Here is a 17,582-nt window from a genome sequence, read left to right as displayed (position 1 = left end):
CCTTGGACTCCTCCATCGTCAGACCACAACAAAACGACGGTTGGAGGAAGAACGCCTCATCTTCCGGCTAGGAACCCTCCAACCACAAGGGATGAACTCGGATTTCACCAGTTTCCTCATTTCCCCTCCCCCCAGCCTGTCTCAGTCAAATCCATCAAATTCAGCACTGCTTTCCTAACCTGCAATCTTCTTCCCGACCTCTCCGCCCCCACCCCAGTCTGACCTATCACCCTCACCTTGACCTCTTTCCACCTATCACATTTTCACATTTCCGACGCCCCCTCCCCCAAGTCCCTCCTCCCTATCTTTTATCTTCGCCTGCTGGACAAACTTTCCCCATTCCTGAAGAAGGGCTAATGCCCGAAACGTTGATTCTCCTGTTCCCTAGATGCTGCCTGACCTGCTGCGCTTTTCCATCAACCATCCCTGGAATCCAGTATCATGAGGAATGGTGACCTGAACAGATATCTTTATACATATGAATATCTGTACTCGAAATCCAGTATTCCATCTATTCCAGTATCATTATATCCTCAGGTCCTTGCTACAACTCAGAATGAGTTTTTTTTTAGCATGGTACATCTGTTGCTTGTGATAATTTCATTGTACACCTGAAGAGAAATCAAAGATTCTCACTGCAATAAAAAAAAACGTTAGAAGAGGCAGAAGAAAAGGGCTATTAAGGAAAAAAACTCGTTAAAGCAACACCTGGAGCAAATTTGTCTTTTGCCTCTGTCAGGAAGTGATCATAGTAATAAAAAGCTACTCACACTGCTTCGCCTGTGCCCATTATAACACCATGACACCAACAGGGTCTGTCTTTCCCTGTGCTACTTTGTTTCTTGGTTCTAACCTGATGTGAAAGCAGAACCCTGTGCTTGATTTTGATTAATGGTTTTATCTGCTGAAACAGAAATTAACAATAACAATCAGTTTATATTGGTAATTAATAATAATGGATGTGGTTTACTTGGATTTTCAAGGTTTTGATAAGGTCCAACATAAGAGATTAGCATATAAAATTAAAGCACATGGAATAGGGAGTGGTGTACTGACACGGCTAGAGAATTGGCGGTAGAGAGGAAACAAAGAGTAGGAGTAAACAGGTTTTTTTTTCTCGTGGCAGCCAGTGACTGGTGGACTACCACAGAGATCAGTGCTTGTACCCCAACTATTCATAAATACATCAATGATGTCGATGAGAGAATTAAATGTAATAGACTCTGATGAAGACTCATCTGGACTCGAAATGTTAGCTTGCTCTCTCTCCATGGGTGCTGCTTCACCTATTGTTATTTCCCGCATTATTTTATTTTCCGAACTAAATGTAATATTTCCAAGTTTGCACATGGCACAGTGCTAGGTGGGAGGGCGAGCTGTGAGGAAGATGCAGAGATACGTCAGTGTGATTTTGAAAGTTGAATGAGTGGACAGATGAAGTATAATGTAGATAAATGTGAGGACCTCCATTTTGCTAGCAAAAAACAGGAGGGCAGATTATTATCTGAATGGTGACAGATTAGAAAAAGGGGAAAGTACAAGGAGATGTGGGTGTCCTTGTATACCAGTCTCTTTCTGATTAATGTGTTCATGCCATATAATAGCTTGCTGATATGTCATTGTTTTATGATTTAATGCTGAATCTACCTATGCTAGTGGCATCACATTCTTATCATAAAAGTGCAATTTATGCTCAGGATAAATGAATGAGTAATGAGACATAATAAATAGAAGTATCACATTCAGTCTCTGGGAGCTGCCATGATGCCAATGAGAGATCTTGTGCTATTGCTGCATTTGAGGTGTCAGATGCCTTCATTGGATGATTAATGGGCAAAGGATACCTTCTGCAGACATGGCTGATGATTTTGTTATGCAACCCTTTGACTGAAGACAAAGGTTAAATATAATGCAAGCAAGTATAGAGAATACTGGAGAAACTCAGCAAGTCAGGTAGCACCTATGGAGAGAGAAACAGAGTCAACACTGGAGTCCAGTGTAAGTTTTCTTCAGTTCTTTGAGCCTTCTTCAGTATTTTGTATGAGGTAGAAAGCCCACTATTGATCAGTGCCATGAGGATTAGACGATAGGTCTCCTGAAAATGAAATTCCAATGTTTGGTTCAGTGTGGTGATGCCTTCTCATTCACTTCAGACTAAATGGGCCACATATTACTAGTATGCTGTGCTCTGCATAACTGGAGCATGGAAAGAAGGGATGTGATGGAGGTTGGTGAGCAGGGACAGACGGAGCAGTCTACAAGGAGGAGGATGAGAACTTTGAGCAGGAGGAACATCACCTTCTGCAAAATGGAGCACAACAGGGTCAGGCAGCACAGGTCAGGAAAAACTGTTTGACACCCAGTTCCAATAAGTCTGAGTTGTGTGCAGTGGCAACTCGTTTGACTACAACATTATTGTTGCTCAAAAGGTAAACAACCTGTTCCAAGAGTAAAGTTGTTTCATTTTTTTTGTTCAGTTTTATTGTTGCTGAATAAAAGTCAACAGCTTGTAGCATTTGAAGGCTTTCTTGTATGTGATTGTTCTGCATTGAACAATAAGATGTTGGGGACAGTGGACATTGGGAAAGAGTGGCGGTGGACTAGACAGGGTTATAAGATTGGATGTGGCTAAGGACAAAGTGTGGATTTGTGCTTAAACAGTGATAAATGTAGGAATGTGCAGTTCCATGTGTCAACCATGCTGCCGAAGTGCCCTAAGAAACATTGCTTTGTGATTCCTGTCCCACAACATGCACTCTGGACTGCCAATTCTTGATCAAGTATACAGTTAGAGTTCATAGATAATGACAGTCCCAGTGATTCCAGGTACCATGACGGTGTGAGAACTTACATGTATGAAAGTGGGACAATAGGAGAAGTAGGGTGCTTTGGAGTGTGATGCATGGCAAATGAGGTGAGTTTGGGATGCCAGTGTGAGAAAACCTGGCAAACCTTGTGAAAATAAAACCTCCATGGAACTCAACAAAATTGACACTTAATCTATTTTGGGTAAGGGGGGGGGGGGGGAGGTGTTAAGAGGGTGTGAGGTGTAGATTTGCTCGCTGAGCTGTAGGTTTGATATCCAGACATTTCATTACCTGCCTAGGTAACATCAGTGGTGACCTCCAAGTGAAGCCATCAGTGGCTTCACTTGGAGGTCGCCACTGATGATGTTACCTAGCCAGGTAATGAAACGTCTGGATATCAAACCTACAGCTCCGTGAGCAAACCTACACCCTAAACCTCAACCTGAGCTACAAACCTTCACAAACCTTGCTATTTTGGGTAAGATTCAGCCTGCTACATTAGTCCTTACACACAAAACTGAAACTACTGACTAGGGAAAACTGATGTTGGAATGTTTAGAGTCACAAATGAAAAATATACATTTTTCGATCATGGGAAGAATTACTGCAATGATTATTGTCCATTTAAGGTGTTTCCAACTGTGACTGAATCAAGAACAGTGTTATAACAGCCTTATAACATAAACCATGCCTTGAACGAATTGCTTTGCAAAGGCATTCATCAGAGATGAAGCAGGATCCAGCCAAAAGTTCCTAAAACTGAGCAATGAAGTATTCGATTTTGACAAATGTTTCAAAAGTAATTTGGTAACAAACACAAAGAGGTTTAAGATAATAATTCAGAGTTTGAACCGTGATAGCTGTTTTATGAACCACAGCTTATAACTGGTGAGGACTAAAATACGTGTTTAATCTTAACGTGGTATAACACTTTACCCTTTAGATGTCAGAATCAACTATTATAAACTGATGAAAGCCACTGTCCCTAACATGGAGTTGGATTATTTAACCTATTTCTCCCAGGATTTCTACATCTCCAGCTAATACCAGGCTCTCACAGTGAACATTAATCAATTTGTAGCTAGTGAATGTTTAACATTGATGTACTGTTTGCTAGGTCAAACAATGTCATTACTTTCCCATGGGCAAGTATTATTTTCCAGAGATCAGCATTACTTAAAATCTAAAATTTTATTGTCACTCGCAGCCATTCAGGCATCTGCAGGGTTTAATACCATTCCTGAAATGCAATGTTTCATCCACATGAAGATTGTCTCTATTTAAGACAGTCTATCTTTTTAGATGAGAACAGTTTTGTACAAGGATTTCAAGGTCCTGCAATACTTGGCAATTATATCACAGAGCTGCACATCACTGGGCATCAAAAGCACTGTATAGGAAGAGTGAGAACATAGCAGCCTATTCTATCTTGGGTCAGACTACACACTAGAATGATGGAGAGTCTTGAGAGCAAATGGACATGAATTTATGAAGAAGATCTATTATTCCTTACATAATCTAACTATAAAATCATGGCCTGCTATATCTATGATTACCAAGTATAACAATTTTTTATATTAAAATTTAATAAATAGTTTTACATAGAAGTCTAAGCCAGTAGAAGTTTTTCATTTTTCCTTCTCTTTTACCAGTCTTTCTTGAATCTAAACTCTTTGTGAGGCATCAGACCACACAATAAAAAGGATGCCAGCTGTGGGATACACTGCCTAAAGAATCATGGCAGGAGGGAAGCTTAAGGAATAGAGTCAGATTGAGAAGAAAAGAATTCAAAAAATATTTTCTTCAAGGAACTGTCAATAAAACCTTCTGACTAGCTAACACCCAGAAGGTCTACAGAACTGAGATGTAGGAAACATCTCTTTACCAGAAACCCCTCCAGAGAAACCATCAGAACACTAAGTCTAAAAAAGCCATTTAGTGCCAAGGGAACCAAGCCTTTTAAACAGCAGTGAAAACAATAAAGTCCACTGGCAACTAAAGTGGTAAATTTGAATTAGTCACCCAACAAAACAGGCTAATTGCTAGACCCTTAGTGATATCAAACACACAATAAATTCTGTTGTGGCTTGTAATGCCTGATGCTGCTATACACTAACATGCAAAAGGTTGTGTTCCTTCTGCTCAATGTCATGTTCTTCCTGCTTGGAAGACTGTCTCTGCTTTCCCAGCTCATCAGTCTCCTTCAGAACTGACAACAAGCTAGGATTGTGTGGGACACTCTGAGTGTAATGCCAGCAACCCCCCATTCCAGATTGATCAATGCATTAGAACCCCATCTTCAAACAGCCGACTGTCTGTTTCAAGATGGGCTGGATTGAAGAATGGATTGCACTGTATCTAATAAAAGCAATAGACTTTGGATGCTGGAAATCTGAAACAAAGAAAGAAAACACTGCAGAAGACTGGAAATGGGAAGAAAAACATGATTTTTTTTTCCAATTTTGGATAAAAGCAGGAAGAAAGACTTAAGACAGCTTCAATATATTGGAGAAAGAGTTGTGGGTGGGGGCCTGAGTAGGACTATAACAAGGAATGTACCACATCTCCCACAAAGTGGCAGGCAGAGCTGGGTGGTACCCATGTCCATACCTTTGACTTGGAGAAACTAAGATGAGTTAAAGGAGAAGTTGTTCAAAGTATAAATGAACTCAGTCTGGTGAAGGACAGTAATGGAGGTGAAAATCACAAACTGAAAACAAAAGTGCTGAAAGTTATAGCAGGTCAGGCAGCATCCATGGAGACAGAGCAAACTAATGTTTCCAGCCGAGATTGATCATCAGAGCTTGCTTGTGGTTTTGTTTTCAGAGAAAATTACAAAGATGTGTTTGCTTTTCATCTCTTACTCCGGGCATTTTGAAATGAACAACAGCAAACAGAAACAAAATCTGCACATTCACCAGGACCATTGTTGAATACTCACCACAAAGTCCAGAACTTCTCTTAAAGGACAGATCAGAGGTTATTAGATTAGATTAGATTACTTACAGTGTGGAAACAGGCCCTTCGGCCCAACAAGTCCACACCGACCCGCCGAAGCGCAACCCACCCATACCATTACATTTACCCCTTTAAGCTAACACTATGGGCAATTTAGCATGGCCAATTCACCTGACCCGCACATCTTTGGACTGTGGGAGGAAACCGGAGCACCCGGAGGAAACCCACGCAGACACGGGGAGAATGTGCAAACTCCACACAGTCAGTCGCCTGAGTCGGGAATTGAACCCGGTGTATATTATCTTATAATACACACCACCAAAACCTCAGAGATCATTGTAATCTACGACAAACTTCAAAACTGTCAAGGAAAGAGGCAAAAAAAGTAAGTGAAAAAGAGGACAGACTTTCACAAACAACAGCTGAACAAATTGAAGGGCCAAAAGTTATTCCTGTTAAGCAGTCTTTGCTGGCTATAAGTAAGAACCATATGGCAGAATCTCATAAATGTGATCTAATGCCCTTTTCACTTAATGTATTTTCAGTTCTCAATGTTTACCAAATGTGCTCTCGTCAACATTGTCTGCTACATTACCTCAGCCATCATGACTCCTACTCCTTTCATCTCTTAAGATCTTACTTTATAGCATTCCATGAAGGTTTGCTGACATAATTGAAATAAGTTGTGAACAACTTGAAGGCTCTGTCACTGAGTTTGTACTGAGTATTTGTTGCTCTGATATTTTGCTTTGGGGTGGTGGTTTAGCTGGTCTAGAGTTATGATTTATACTCATGATTTTTCTGTGTTATCCTCAGTGGCTAGAGTAAGTGAGCTTGGTAGCTGCTAGGTGTTCACAGAGATGTTTGAGATTGGTTTGGTTTTGTCATTTGAGATATTCATGTCTGATCTGTCTTGGTAGAAATGGAAGAAGCACAGCTAAAGAAGATATAGGTATCCTGTTCAGATCCCAAGGTGATGCTATTGTAACATTTCTGAATCGAGTAATCTTTTAAGTTGATAAAAGGCAACACAATCAGAAATTGCCGGGTAAACTCAGCAGCTCTGGCAGTATCTATGGAGAGAAAGCAGGACTAACATTTTGCGTCCAGTGACTCTTCTTCAGGTTCTAGAGAAGGGTCACTGGATCCAAAAAGTTAACTCTATTTCTCTTTGTGAATGCTGCCCGACCTACTGAGTTTTTCCAACAATTTCTGATTTTGTTTCTGATTTCCAGCATCCACAGTTCTTTGTTTTTTGTTTGAGATTAAGTGCAAGATGGGTCAGCTGTGATAAAAGTAAGATGCTCAGACTGCTTAAAGGAGAAACTGATGCCCTTAAAATATACAATATTATGCAGCAGATTGGAACCTGTAATTATTCTTTCTTCTCACATCTTTCATTACCAATTGGTTGCAATTCACAATATAATTTGCACTGTAATTTGAAGATATATATTGTCAGTTGAATTATTGCACTTCAAAAATACGATGTATGGTTTGGAAATAAAATATGCCATAGAGGACGTTACATGGCTAAATTTAACCTTGAAGTTCTGAAGGCATTAAAAATAGTTTAACTGCAAGGTTTGTGAAGGTTTGTCGCTCAGGTTGAGATTCAGGGTGTAGGTTTGCTCGCTGAGCTGTAGGTTTGATATCCAGACGTCTCATTAGCTGGCTAGGTAACATCAACAGTGGCGACCTCCAAGTGAAGTGAAGCTGTTGTCTCCTGCTTTCTATTTATATCTTTCTCCTGGATGGGGTTCCTGGGGTTTGTGGTGATGTCATTTCCTGTTTGTTTTCTGAGGGGTTGATAGATGGCATCTAGATAGACAACACATCTATCCTGGGACAGGCTAAGCAAAGACATGCCAGAGAATTCCTAGAGGCCTGGCACTCCAACCACAATGCCATAAACAAACACATAGCTCTAGATGCCATCTATCAACCCCTCAGAAAATGAACAGGAAATTACATCACCACAAACCCCAGGAACCCCATCCAGGAGAAAGATATAAATAGAAAGCAGGAGACAACAGCTTCGCTTCACTTGGAGGTCGCCACTGATGATGTTACCTAGCCAGGTAATGAAATGTCTGGATGTCAAACCTACACTTCAGTGAGAAAACCTACACCCTAAATAGTTTAACTTTACAATTTCATCAGAACTGTTCAGTTAAATTATTTTGAACTCCTTCCAGAATTGCCCCTTTTCCATATATATTATGAACAGTTGTTACCAAACCTCGTAATCTGTTACCTGAATTTGTTTATTTACTAATTATTGTTTTACAGCTTTTGGCAGACCTTGAAAATAATGCTCTCTTCAAAGATGACCTGGAATGCCAAAAACTTATTCTTGAAGCGATGAAATACCATCTGTTACCAGAGAGACGACCTTTAATGCAGAGTCCAAGGACTAGGCCTCGAAAGTCTACTGTAGGATCTCTGTACGCTGTTGGAGGGATGGATGCTAATAAAGGTAGGATTCTTGGTGCAGATGTGTCAGTTAAAATAATGGTTCTTTAAGGCCAGAAATTATAATCAGTGATATTAGTGGATGAATACTTAACATTGAAACCTGCAGCACAGAGTATGGCCAGTGAATGCATTTTGGCTGCACAGGTACAATGAAAGATCTGAGCATTTTCAGATTAAAATCTTGTGTCCGCTACAGTTACGGTTGGATAGAAAATGGAATAAAAGCATAATGTTAATCCTATATCTCTGAATTCTGTTATTTCACATGATGGGCATCATGGTGGCAATGGGTGGCATGGTGGCACAGTGGTTAGCACTGCTGCCTCACTGTGCCAGAGACCGGGTTCAATTCCCGCCACAGGCAACTGTCTGTGTTGAGTTTGCACATTCTCCCCGTGTCTGCGTGGATTTCCTCCGGGTGCTCTGGTTTCCTCCCACAGTCCAAAAATGTGCAGGTTAGGTGAATTGGTCATGCTAAATTGCCCATCATGTTAGGTGTAGGGGAATGGGTCTGGATGGGTTGCTCTTCGGAGGGTCGGTGTGGACTTGTTGGGCCGAAGGGCCTGTTTCCACACTGTAGGTAATCTAATAATCTAATAAATATTTAAAATGGCACAGTGGTTCAATTGTTAGCACTAATGCCTCACAGTATCTGGGTTTGATTCCAGCCTCAGGCAACTGTCCATGTGCATGTTCTCCCCATATCTGCGCAGATTTCTGCTGGGTGCTCCGGTTTCCTCCCAATGTGCAAGTTAGGGGGGGTGGCCATGCTAAAGTGGCCACTGAATTCAGGGATGTATAGGTTAGACACATTAGCCATGGGAAATGCAGGGTTATTGGGATGGGTCTGGATGGGATGGCCTCAAAAGGTTGGTCTGGACTTGTTGGGCCAATGTCCTGTTTCCATGCTGTAGGGATTCTCTGATATACAGAGTGATTTTTTTCACCGGATTCCAGTGCAGTGGTGAGTATTGTGATGTACTTCTATGAGTATGTTCCTTAAGCTGTTGACCATCACTACCCAACACAAGACAGGTTGCAATATATAGATCCACAATTCTGGCGAATAAAGACAGCAGTAGTCCCACAGATCAGATGTGTATTTACAATCTTCCAGTTATTGTTGTCTGCAGAGGGATTTATTTTCAAATACAAACCAAAATTATTGTTCTACAAATCCTTGTTGAATGATTGTAATGTTTGCAAAAAACAAAAGAGCACAACAATGTGTTCCTCAGCAGAATATATACTTTTAAAAATATTTCCAACTTTAAAGCTACCCCAGATAGTATAACAGCATCCAAACACAGCTTATGTTTTGGAACCACCTCAACTCCTTATGAAGGAGCACAATTAGTAGAAATCTACAATGGTGATACAGTCACCTGGATGGAAGAAACGTGATCAAATCTGGAGTTGAGGCTACTTTTGGAGCCAAGCTCGGTTTGTTGGGTGGGGTTATTGCTTCTAGCATATTTTTAACACTGCCTCAAAATATTGTGGAGACTTGACGTGGGTTGAACATCATGTGCATATATGTTTAGCAGTTATGCCAATGTGTTGATGGGAAATTGTGGTTGGGAGCAGGGTAGAGAGTGTTTGGGCTTAAGGCAAGGTGCTCAATTGAATTAATTCAATTAGCTTTATTGTCACATATACTCAAATAGGCACAGTGAAAAGTTTACAGTTGCCGCATTGTAGTGCCATCTTAGATACAAAGGTATTTAGTTACAGATACCTAAGATCAAATTTTTAGAAAACAAAAAAAAAATCAGGAAAATAAAGAAATAAATAGCCCAGCATTATAGATCATAGGAAGAAGTCAGAAAAATAAAGAAGTAAAAAGTTCAGAATATCAGTCTTTCTGACCCTGTATGTGCTGGCACAAACCCTCAAGGGACAACTCCACTACTTGTGCTGGACCCTCTAACGTAGCAGTCATGTTAGGTGCCATCTCTTTGCCGCTTGGCGCACACTCACTCCTCAGCAAAGATTCCCTGACTCTGCTGCTAAACCAGGCCGCTGGGCCACGCGTCCCACTTTGACTGCAGATGTCACTTTACTGGCGCCGTTGTCTTGGAGAGTTCACTGCCACTGACACCGCTGTCCTTGGTTCTTGGAGAAGCTTTGCAGCTGCTGCCAAAAGAACAACGTCACTGCTGCTGTCACAGGCCCCAAACACCAGGAGAACAACCTCACTGCTGCCGGCTCGGAATGATGGAACTGTGACCTTGCTGCCATTGCCACAGACCCCGAATGGCAGGAGAATGCATTCATTGCAGCTGCCTCCTATTGCCAGAAGAATGACCCCACTGCTGCTGCCTCCTATTGCCAGGACAGTGATCTTACTGCCTCCTATCACCAGGAGAGTGACCGCACTGCCACTGCCTCCTGTTGTCAGGAGAGTGACCTCACTGCTGCTGCCTCCTGTTGTCAGGAGAGTGACCTCACTGCTGCTGCCTCCTATCACAGAGAGAGTGACCTCACTGCCATTGCCTCCTGTTGTCAGGAGAGTGACCTCACTGCTGCTGCCTCCTATCACAGAGAGAGTGACCTCACTGCCATTGCCTCCTATCACAGGAAGAGTGACCTCACTGCTGCTGCCTCCTATCACAGGGAGAGTGACCCCACTGCCACTGCCTCCTGTTGCTAGGAGAATGACCTCACTGCTGCTGCCTCCTATCACAGGGAGAGTGATGCCACTGCCACTGCCACTGCCACTGCCTCCTGTTGCTAGGAGAGTGATCTCACTGCTGCAGTCTCCTATCACAGGGAGAGTGACCCCATTGCCACTGCCTCCTGTTACCAGGAGAAACCACGTCCACCATTCCGTATGTGGAGTGCCAAAACAAATTGAAAATAAAGTGAAAGAAATGAGCAGAAGCAAACTAAAACAAATTTGGGAAGCAGATTGGAGTGCTGGGCATTGGGCAAGACCACTCAGTCCTGTTACTTCGCCGCCATCATGTACCAGAAACTACTAAATGCTTGACATAATAAATGCAATTGAGAGGAGAGTCCATGCTCTCATGTTCACCTGCTTGTAACACCAAGAATTTCTATCCTTAAATTTCTATCACTTGTTTGTGATAGATATTTTTAATCAATCTGTTCAAACAGCTGTGACACACATCTGGAGGATGCGAGGGTTAAATTAGATTAGATTCCCTACAGTGTGGAAACAGGCCTTTTAGCCCAACAAGTCCACACTGACCCTCCGAAGAGTAACCCACCCCCCTCTGACTAATGCACCTAGCACTATGGACAATTTAGCATGGCCAATTCACCTGGCCTGCACATCTTTGGATTGTGGGAGGAAACAAGAGCACCCAGAGGAAACCCACGCAGACACAGGGAGAATGTGCAAACTCCACACAGACAGTTGCTTGAGGCTGGAATCAAACCTGGGACCCAGGTACTGTGAGGCAGTAGTGCTAACCACTGAGCCACCGTGCCACCCAATGTTGGGCCCATGTTTCTGGCCCAGAAATAGGGCTACTGCAAGATTGCAGCCCAGAAGCCCTACTTGTTTTTGATGCATCAGGAAATTTAGCCAACACCTAAACCATAATTAAAAGCTGATAAAAAGAAACCAAAGTCCTTATACAAACTGGGATTTGATAGGATGAAAGCTGCTGCAGTCCAAGGGCAAAAAAATGATAAAGATGTGAAGCATTTTTATGGAATGAAACTTTTTTGCGTCATCTCTACTGTCAGCTGTTTTATTTGAGCGAATTTTTGCTGCAAGTTTGATGTGTATTCATAAAGTTAATTATGTATGTAGTATTCAGTTGTTCACTGGTTTATAGAAAAATGAATAATGCATTAGAATCACTTTCCAACCAATGGTGGATTTAATTAATATAAATGAAACTCTGCTAAAAAATGTATAAAAAGAAGTGTACCAAGGGCGGTGAGGGAAGGTTATCTGACAGGACAGACAAACAAAAGATGAATATAAACAGGGAAATGTGTAACTAACTGAAGAGCAGACTACTCATGTCAGCATTGACATCAGGAAGAGGCAGTAAGAACAATATCGACATTTTGGATATACTGCATAGAGGCAATAAGGATCAAATGGGCGCAGTGGGATTAGAAAATGTGAGCACAGTAATAGGAAGAAGGTTAACAGCTAAATTAAAATAGTGAACAGAGGAACTTCACTGAATATATTAATATCCATCCTGTGGATGAGATTTGAAGGAGACTTGAGGGTTAGATATTTGCCACTGAGGCTAGAAGCCTGAGTTGGGAAGTTTACCAACTTGGCAGATCCATCTCATTTAAAAGGCTCTTCTGTGCTATATGTTCATCTGTGGATGTTGACGTGAGATGTAGTCAGGCCTGCCACCTCCAGAGGTAGTTGTTAGGTGATTACAGAGGTAGGCAATTGATGGACAGGTTAGTTTAAGAGACCTGCTTCAATTTTTTTAGACATTGTCCCAGTTGTGGTAAAGATTTTTGGATCTTCTATGTCTCAGCCCACGCTTATGTCCCCTTCCCACTCGCATGTTTTTATCCTGCCCAATTCTCCCCTCAAGCCCTTCCCTAGCTTCCTGCATTTCCCAGACCCACTCTTAATTTGTACTTTACAGAAGATAGTCAGATAATACAAGTATAATGCTCTCAAAAGTATACATTCACAAATTTGCTTTGGAAAAACTGTGGCTATCTTAGAATCCTATAAATGTGTCAATCAGACAGCTTCACTGTAATATCAATAACAGAAGCTTTACCTCACTTCACATTTTACAAACTTGTCCAAATACACATTGAGTCATTGAATGAGAAAGTTGAAAGAAAGAATCATTTATAACATCTACATAAAGATGGCAATCAATCAAAGCAAACACTGTACTTCCCTATTATAAATGCTTGGCTGAGCTTGAAAACTTAGTGATGAATTAGCTTAACTAGGGCTGTATTTTCACATGAAGTGGTCAAAAGTTCGATTTTGAAAACAGATTATATAAGTTAGTTCTGAGGAAGGGTTACCAGATCTAAAACATTAACTCTGATTTCTCTTTACAAATGCTATCAGACCTGCTGAGCTTTTCCGGCAATTTTTGTTTTTCTTTCTATGCTAGGATTGTTTTACTTTCTATGCTAGGATTGTTTTACTTGGAAGAAAAGGAGGAGACTGAATGGGATCAAATTATAGAAACATAATGCCAATGTAGATGCTGGAAATCAGAAACAAAAACTGTAATTGATGCAAAAGCTCAGCAGGTCTGGCAGCAACTGTGAAGAGAAAGCAGAGTTAATATTTCACGTCCAGAGACTAATCTGAAGAAGGGACACTGGACCTGAAACATTAATTTTGCTTTCCCTCCAAAGATGCTGCCAGACCAGCTGTGTTTTTCCAGCAACTTATATTTCAGTTTCTGAAGCTATAAGATTGTTAGAGGTCTAGATTGTATAGGTAGTAAATTTACATTCTGCACAGTTGATGGATTCATATTAAAGGACACAGATTTAGGGAGAAGCATTTTTGGGATTCGGGAAGCAGCCTATGTCTTTGAAAAGTGTGTGGACTGAGTGAATAAAATTTGGCTCAAAATTTCACTTACCTGTGAGTCAGGGTGCTAGTCTACTCAGCTCTCTGTCACAGAGAACAGCTGGGATTCAGTGTATGCTTAGTTATTTGAAAGGAGCAGTGACATTACAGACTGATTGGTGAATGTCCAGTGTGGGGGTCTATTTGCAAAGAGCTAGCTTCATTGGGGCTGTCTGGTTAATAATTGTAAGTTTTAATTTCTAGTCTTCTGTTTCAATTAAATAGGCCGAGAGTAAGCTTAAAGCATGGCAAGTCAGCACAAATGTATGGAATGCCCATCCCTGTATTGTGGACTCTTTCTGAAGATGAGATGTCTCTCCAGTTTCAAAACCTTGAGTTGTGGAACATTAACAGAGCACCATTTTGGTGCATCTGAGAAGCAGAAACCTAAGTGAATAGTACATTTAACAAAATGGTCAGACCATACATTAAAAGTATGCAGGCCGAAAGCTGACTGCTAGACAGTCTAGAATTCCAGGCTCATAGACTCATGGGACTTCTGCACTCTCATTCACTAACCAGTTTTATGTTTTAGATATGGGTGAAAGTGACAGTTCATCAGAGGAATGTAGTAACAGACAAGCTTGTGACACCGTGACATAAGTAGAAAATGTTATGAGTTCCTGTAAGTAGAAATAAAGGAACGAGACAAAACACTACAAAGGAAGACACTTAACCAAGTAATCTCAGGATTATCCTCAGTATCATATGCTACTGAGTTTCGAAATGGGAAGATTGGGGTAAGAAAAATGTGACTGAAAAGATGGTTTAAGAGGGAAGGCTTTAGTTTTCTGGTACCTAGGGATCAGTTCTGACTATAATGAATATCTTCATTGGTATATTTGCTAGTAATGTCAGGGAGAGCTTAAACTATCTAGTCAGCAAGGTGGGAAATTGAGAGGGAATGCTGTTTGATATGAGAAGTTGAAAAGCTGTAAATGAAAGTGGAAAGCAGTAGGAAATCCTAAAATCAGCTAGGATAAAATTACAGAACACTGGTAAAAAAGTAGAATAAAATCATTCTTAACTGGAGCCCTTTCAGGACATGCAATGCAATACGTGAATCAACAGTGCTTGTAGAAGCAATAGAGCAGGATTCAATAGTTTTTGCAGACTTGTGGTTGCAAAGTAACCAAGACTGGGAAATTAATGTTCAGGATATTTGACATTTAAAGGAATGGCAAAAAGGACATGGAGAGCACTAGTGCCAATTTTAAAGAATAGGATCATTAAATTACAAACAAAAATAATCTTAGATCAGAAGAACAGGATGCAGATCTATTTGGATGAAGTTAAGCAAAAGCAAGAGTCAGCAAATGTTAGTAGGAGTGGTTTATAGGTTACCGAGTAGTAGTGATAATATAGGGCAGGATAAACATCATGAATATAAAGATGTCAAAGGTTACTTAAATCTACATATAGAAAGGAGGAGAACATTGCCCCATCTACATCAATGGAACTGTGGTTGAGAAGGTTGAGAGTATCAAGTTCCTCAGAGTGACAATCACCAACGATCTGTCCTGGACTTCCCATGTAGATGTGACGGTCAAGAAGGCACAACAATGCCTCTTCTTCCTCAGGCTCCTCAGGAAATTTGGCATGTGCATAAGGACCTGACAGATGCATTTTAAAGAGCAGATTGTCCAAGTGCATAATGGCCTGGTATGACAACTGCTCTGCCCAGGACCGTAAGAAACTACAGAAGGTTATGTGCAGAGACCAGAATATCACAGATGTCAAGCTCTCATTCACGGACTGCATTTACATGGCTCACTACAGCGGAAAGACTGTAAGCATCATCAAAGACCCATTGCACCCGGGTAGTGCTCTCCTCCAACCTTTTCCGTCAGGCAGAAGATACAGAAGCCTGAACACATGCACCAGCAGGTTCAGGAACAGCTTCTTCCCGGCCATTATTCGACTGATGAATGGATTCTGTAGCCTGAAATAATTAAGATCTTGCTAACATTGCTCTCATCTAGTGCACACCCTGTGCAATGTAAACTGTATGCCTCTGTCTAAGTCCTTATTATCTGTACATCCTTGCTTACTATGGTCTGCCTGTACTGCTCATAAACAAGGCTTTTCTCTGTACCTCAGTACGCGTAACAATCAATCAATCAATCAATATTCTGGGCAAGTGAGATGAGCAATAGTGCTCTGGAGAAAGATTTCCTGACATATTTGAGATTATGTTCCAGAGTAAAATGTGAGGAAACAACTAGAGCATAGGCTATTTTAGATTTAGTGTTATGTGATTAGAAAGAACTGATTAATAGCCTTATTGTAAAAGAATCTTTTAAGAACAGTGACATTGTATGATAGAATTTCCTTTTTTTTTAAAACTGCATCTTACAATATTTTGTTTGTGTAATTTTTGTCAAGATTCATAGAACAGTGATTCCCAACCTTTTCAGTTACAAGGCCCACTTCAATAAGACAAACAATTCCATGGCACATCTACAATTTTCATACCACATGTTCGGTATCAGAAGTCTACATATGTGTGGTTAATAAATACCAAGGCTCTGGAAGAAATCAGAATTATGGATGCGGTCTCCATACCCAGCTGAAACAGTGATGACTAGAGATTGGAAATTGCAAATAAAACCTCACTGAATAAGATAGACATGGAAGAGAAAATGGAGAGTGATAGTCTATTGGCTGAATGTCAGGAGAAAGGTAAATATTAGAATCTATTGTAAAGGATGAAATTACTGGAAAATTAGGAAATAATTATTTGACTGGACAATGGGTATGAATTTATGAAGAAGAAATCATGTTTGACAAAGAACAACACAGCACAGGAACAGTCCCTTCGGCCCTCCAAGCCTGCACCAACAGTTTGCTCTTCCATACTAAAACTGTCTTCACCTACAGGATCCGTATCCCTATATTCCCTTCCTATTCACGTATTTGGTCAGGTGGTTCTTGAATGCTGCTACTATGTCGGCTTCCACATTCTCTTCTGGCAACATGTTCCTGACGCTCACCATCATTTGTGTGAAAAACCTGCTGCACATCTCTTTTAAACTTCTCCCTGACACCTTAAATCTACGTCCCCTAGTAATTAACCTCTTCACCTGGGAAAATGCCTCATGCTGTCCACTTTATCCATGCCATTCACAAACTTTCAGGGGTAAGCAATGGGGTTCAGGCCTCTGGCACAGATCGTGTCCCCGTTGCTCAGAAGGGAAGGGTGGAGAAGAGCAGAACAATAGTTATTGGGGACTCGATATTTCAGGGCACAGATAGACGGTTCTGTGGGGGCGAGAGAGACTCACGTTTGGTATGTTGCCTCCCAAGTGCAAGGGTACGTGACCTCTCTGATCGTGTTTTCCGGGTCCTTAAGGGGGAGGGGGAGCAGCCGAAGTCGTGGTCCACATTGGCACCAACGACATAGGTAGGAGGAGGGCTGAGGATGTTAGGCAGGCTTTCAGGAAGCTAGGTTGGAAGCTCAGAGTTAGAACAAACAGAGTTGTTGTCTCTGGTTTGTTACCCGTGCCACGTGATAGAGAGTCGAGGAATAGGGAGAGAGAACAGTTAAATGCGTGGCTACAGGGATGGTGCAGGAGGGAGCGATTCCGGTATCTGGATAACTGGGGTTCTTTCTGGGGAAGGTGGGACCATTTAAACAGGATGGTCTACACCTGAACCTGAGGGGCACCAGTACCCTTGGTGGGAGGTTTGCTAGTGCTCGGGGGGGGGGGGGGTTTAAACTAACTCTGCAGGGGCATGGGAACCCAGACTGTAGCTTTAGGGTGCAGAACCTGGAGTGT

At 41.5% G+C, this 17,582-nt stretch overlaps 1 protein-coding gene across 1 annotated transcript in view; it reads left to right on the top strand.

Annotated features, from left to right (window-relative positions):
- LOC122550513 (kelch-like protein 1) overlaps window positions 1–17,582 on the top strand; it is a 423,308-nt gene that overhangs the window by 282,261 nt on the left and 123,465 nt on the right. Inside the window, exon 6 of the mRNA XM_043691355.1 lies at window positions 8,058–8,244. Coding sequence (XP_043547290.1) covers window positions 8,058–8,244 — 187 coding nt within the window. The remainder of the gene's footprint in view (window positions 1–8,057; window positions 8,245–17,582) is intronic.

Source organism: Chiloscyllium plagiosum, chromosome 6, assembly GCF_004010195.1.
Source record: "Chiloscyllium plagiosum isolate BGI_BamShark_2017 chromosome 6, ASM401019v2, whole genome shotgun sequence".
NCBI classification, from domain to species: Eukaryota; Metazoa; Chordata; class Chondrichthyes; order Orectolobiformes; family Hemiscylliidae; genus Chiloscyllium; species Chiloscyllium plagiosum.
Note: the sequence above shows the minus strand (reverse complement) of the source record. Positions and strands in the feature narration are given on the sequence as shown.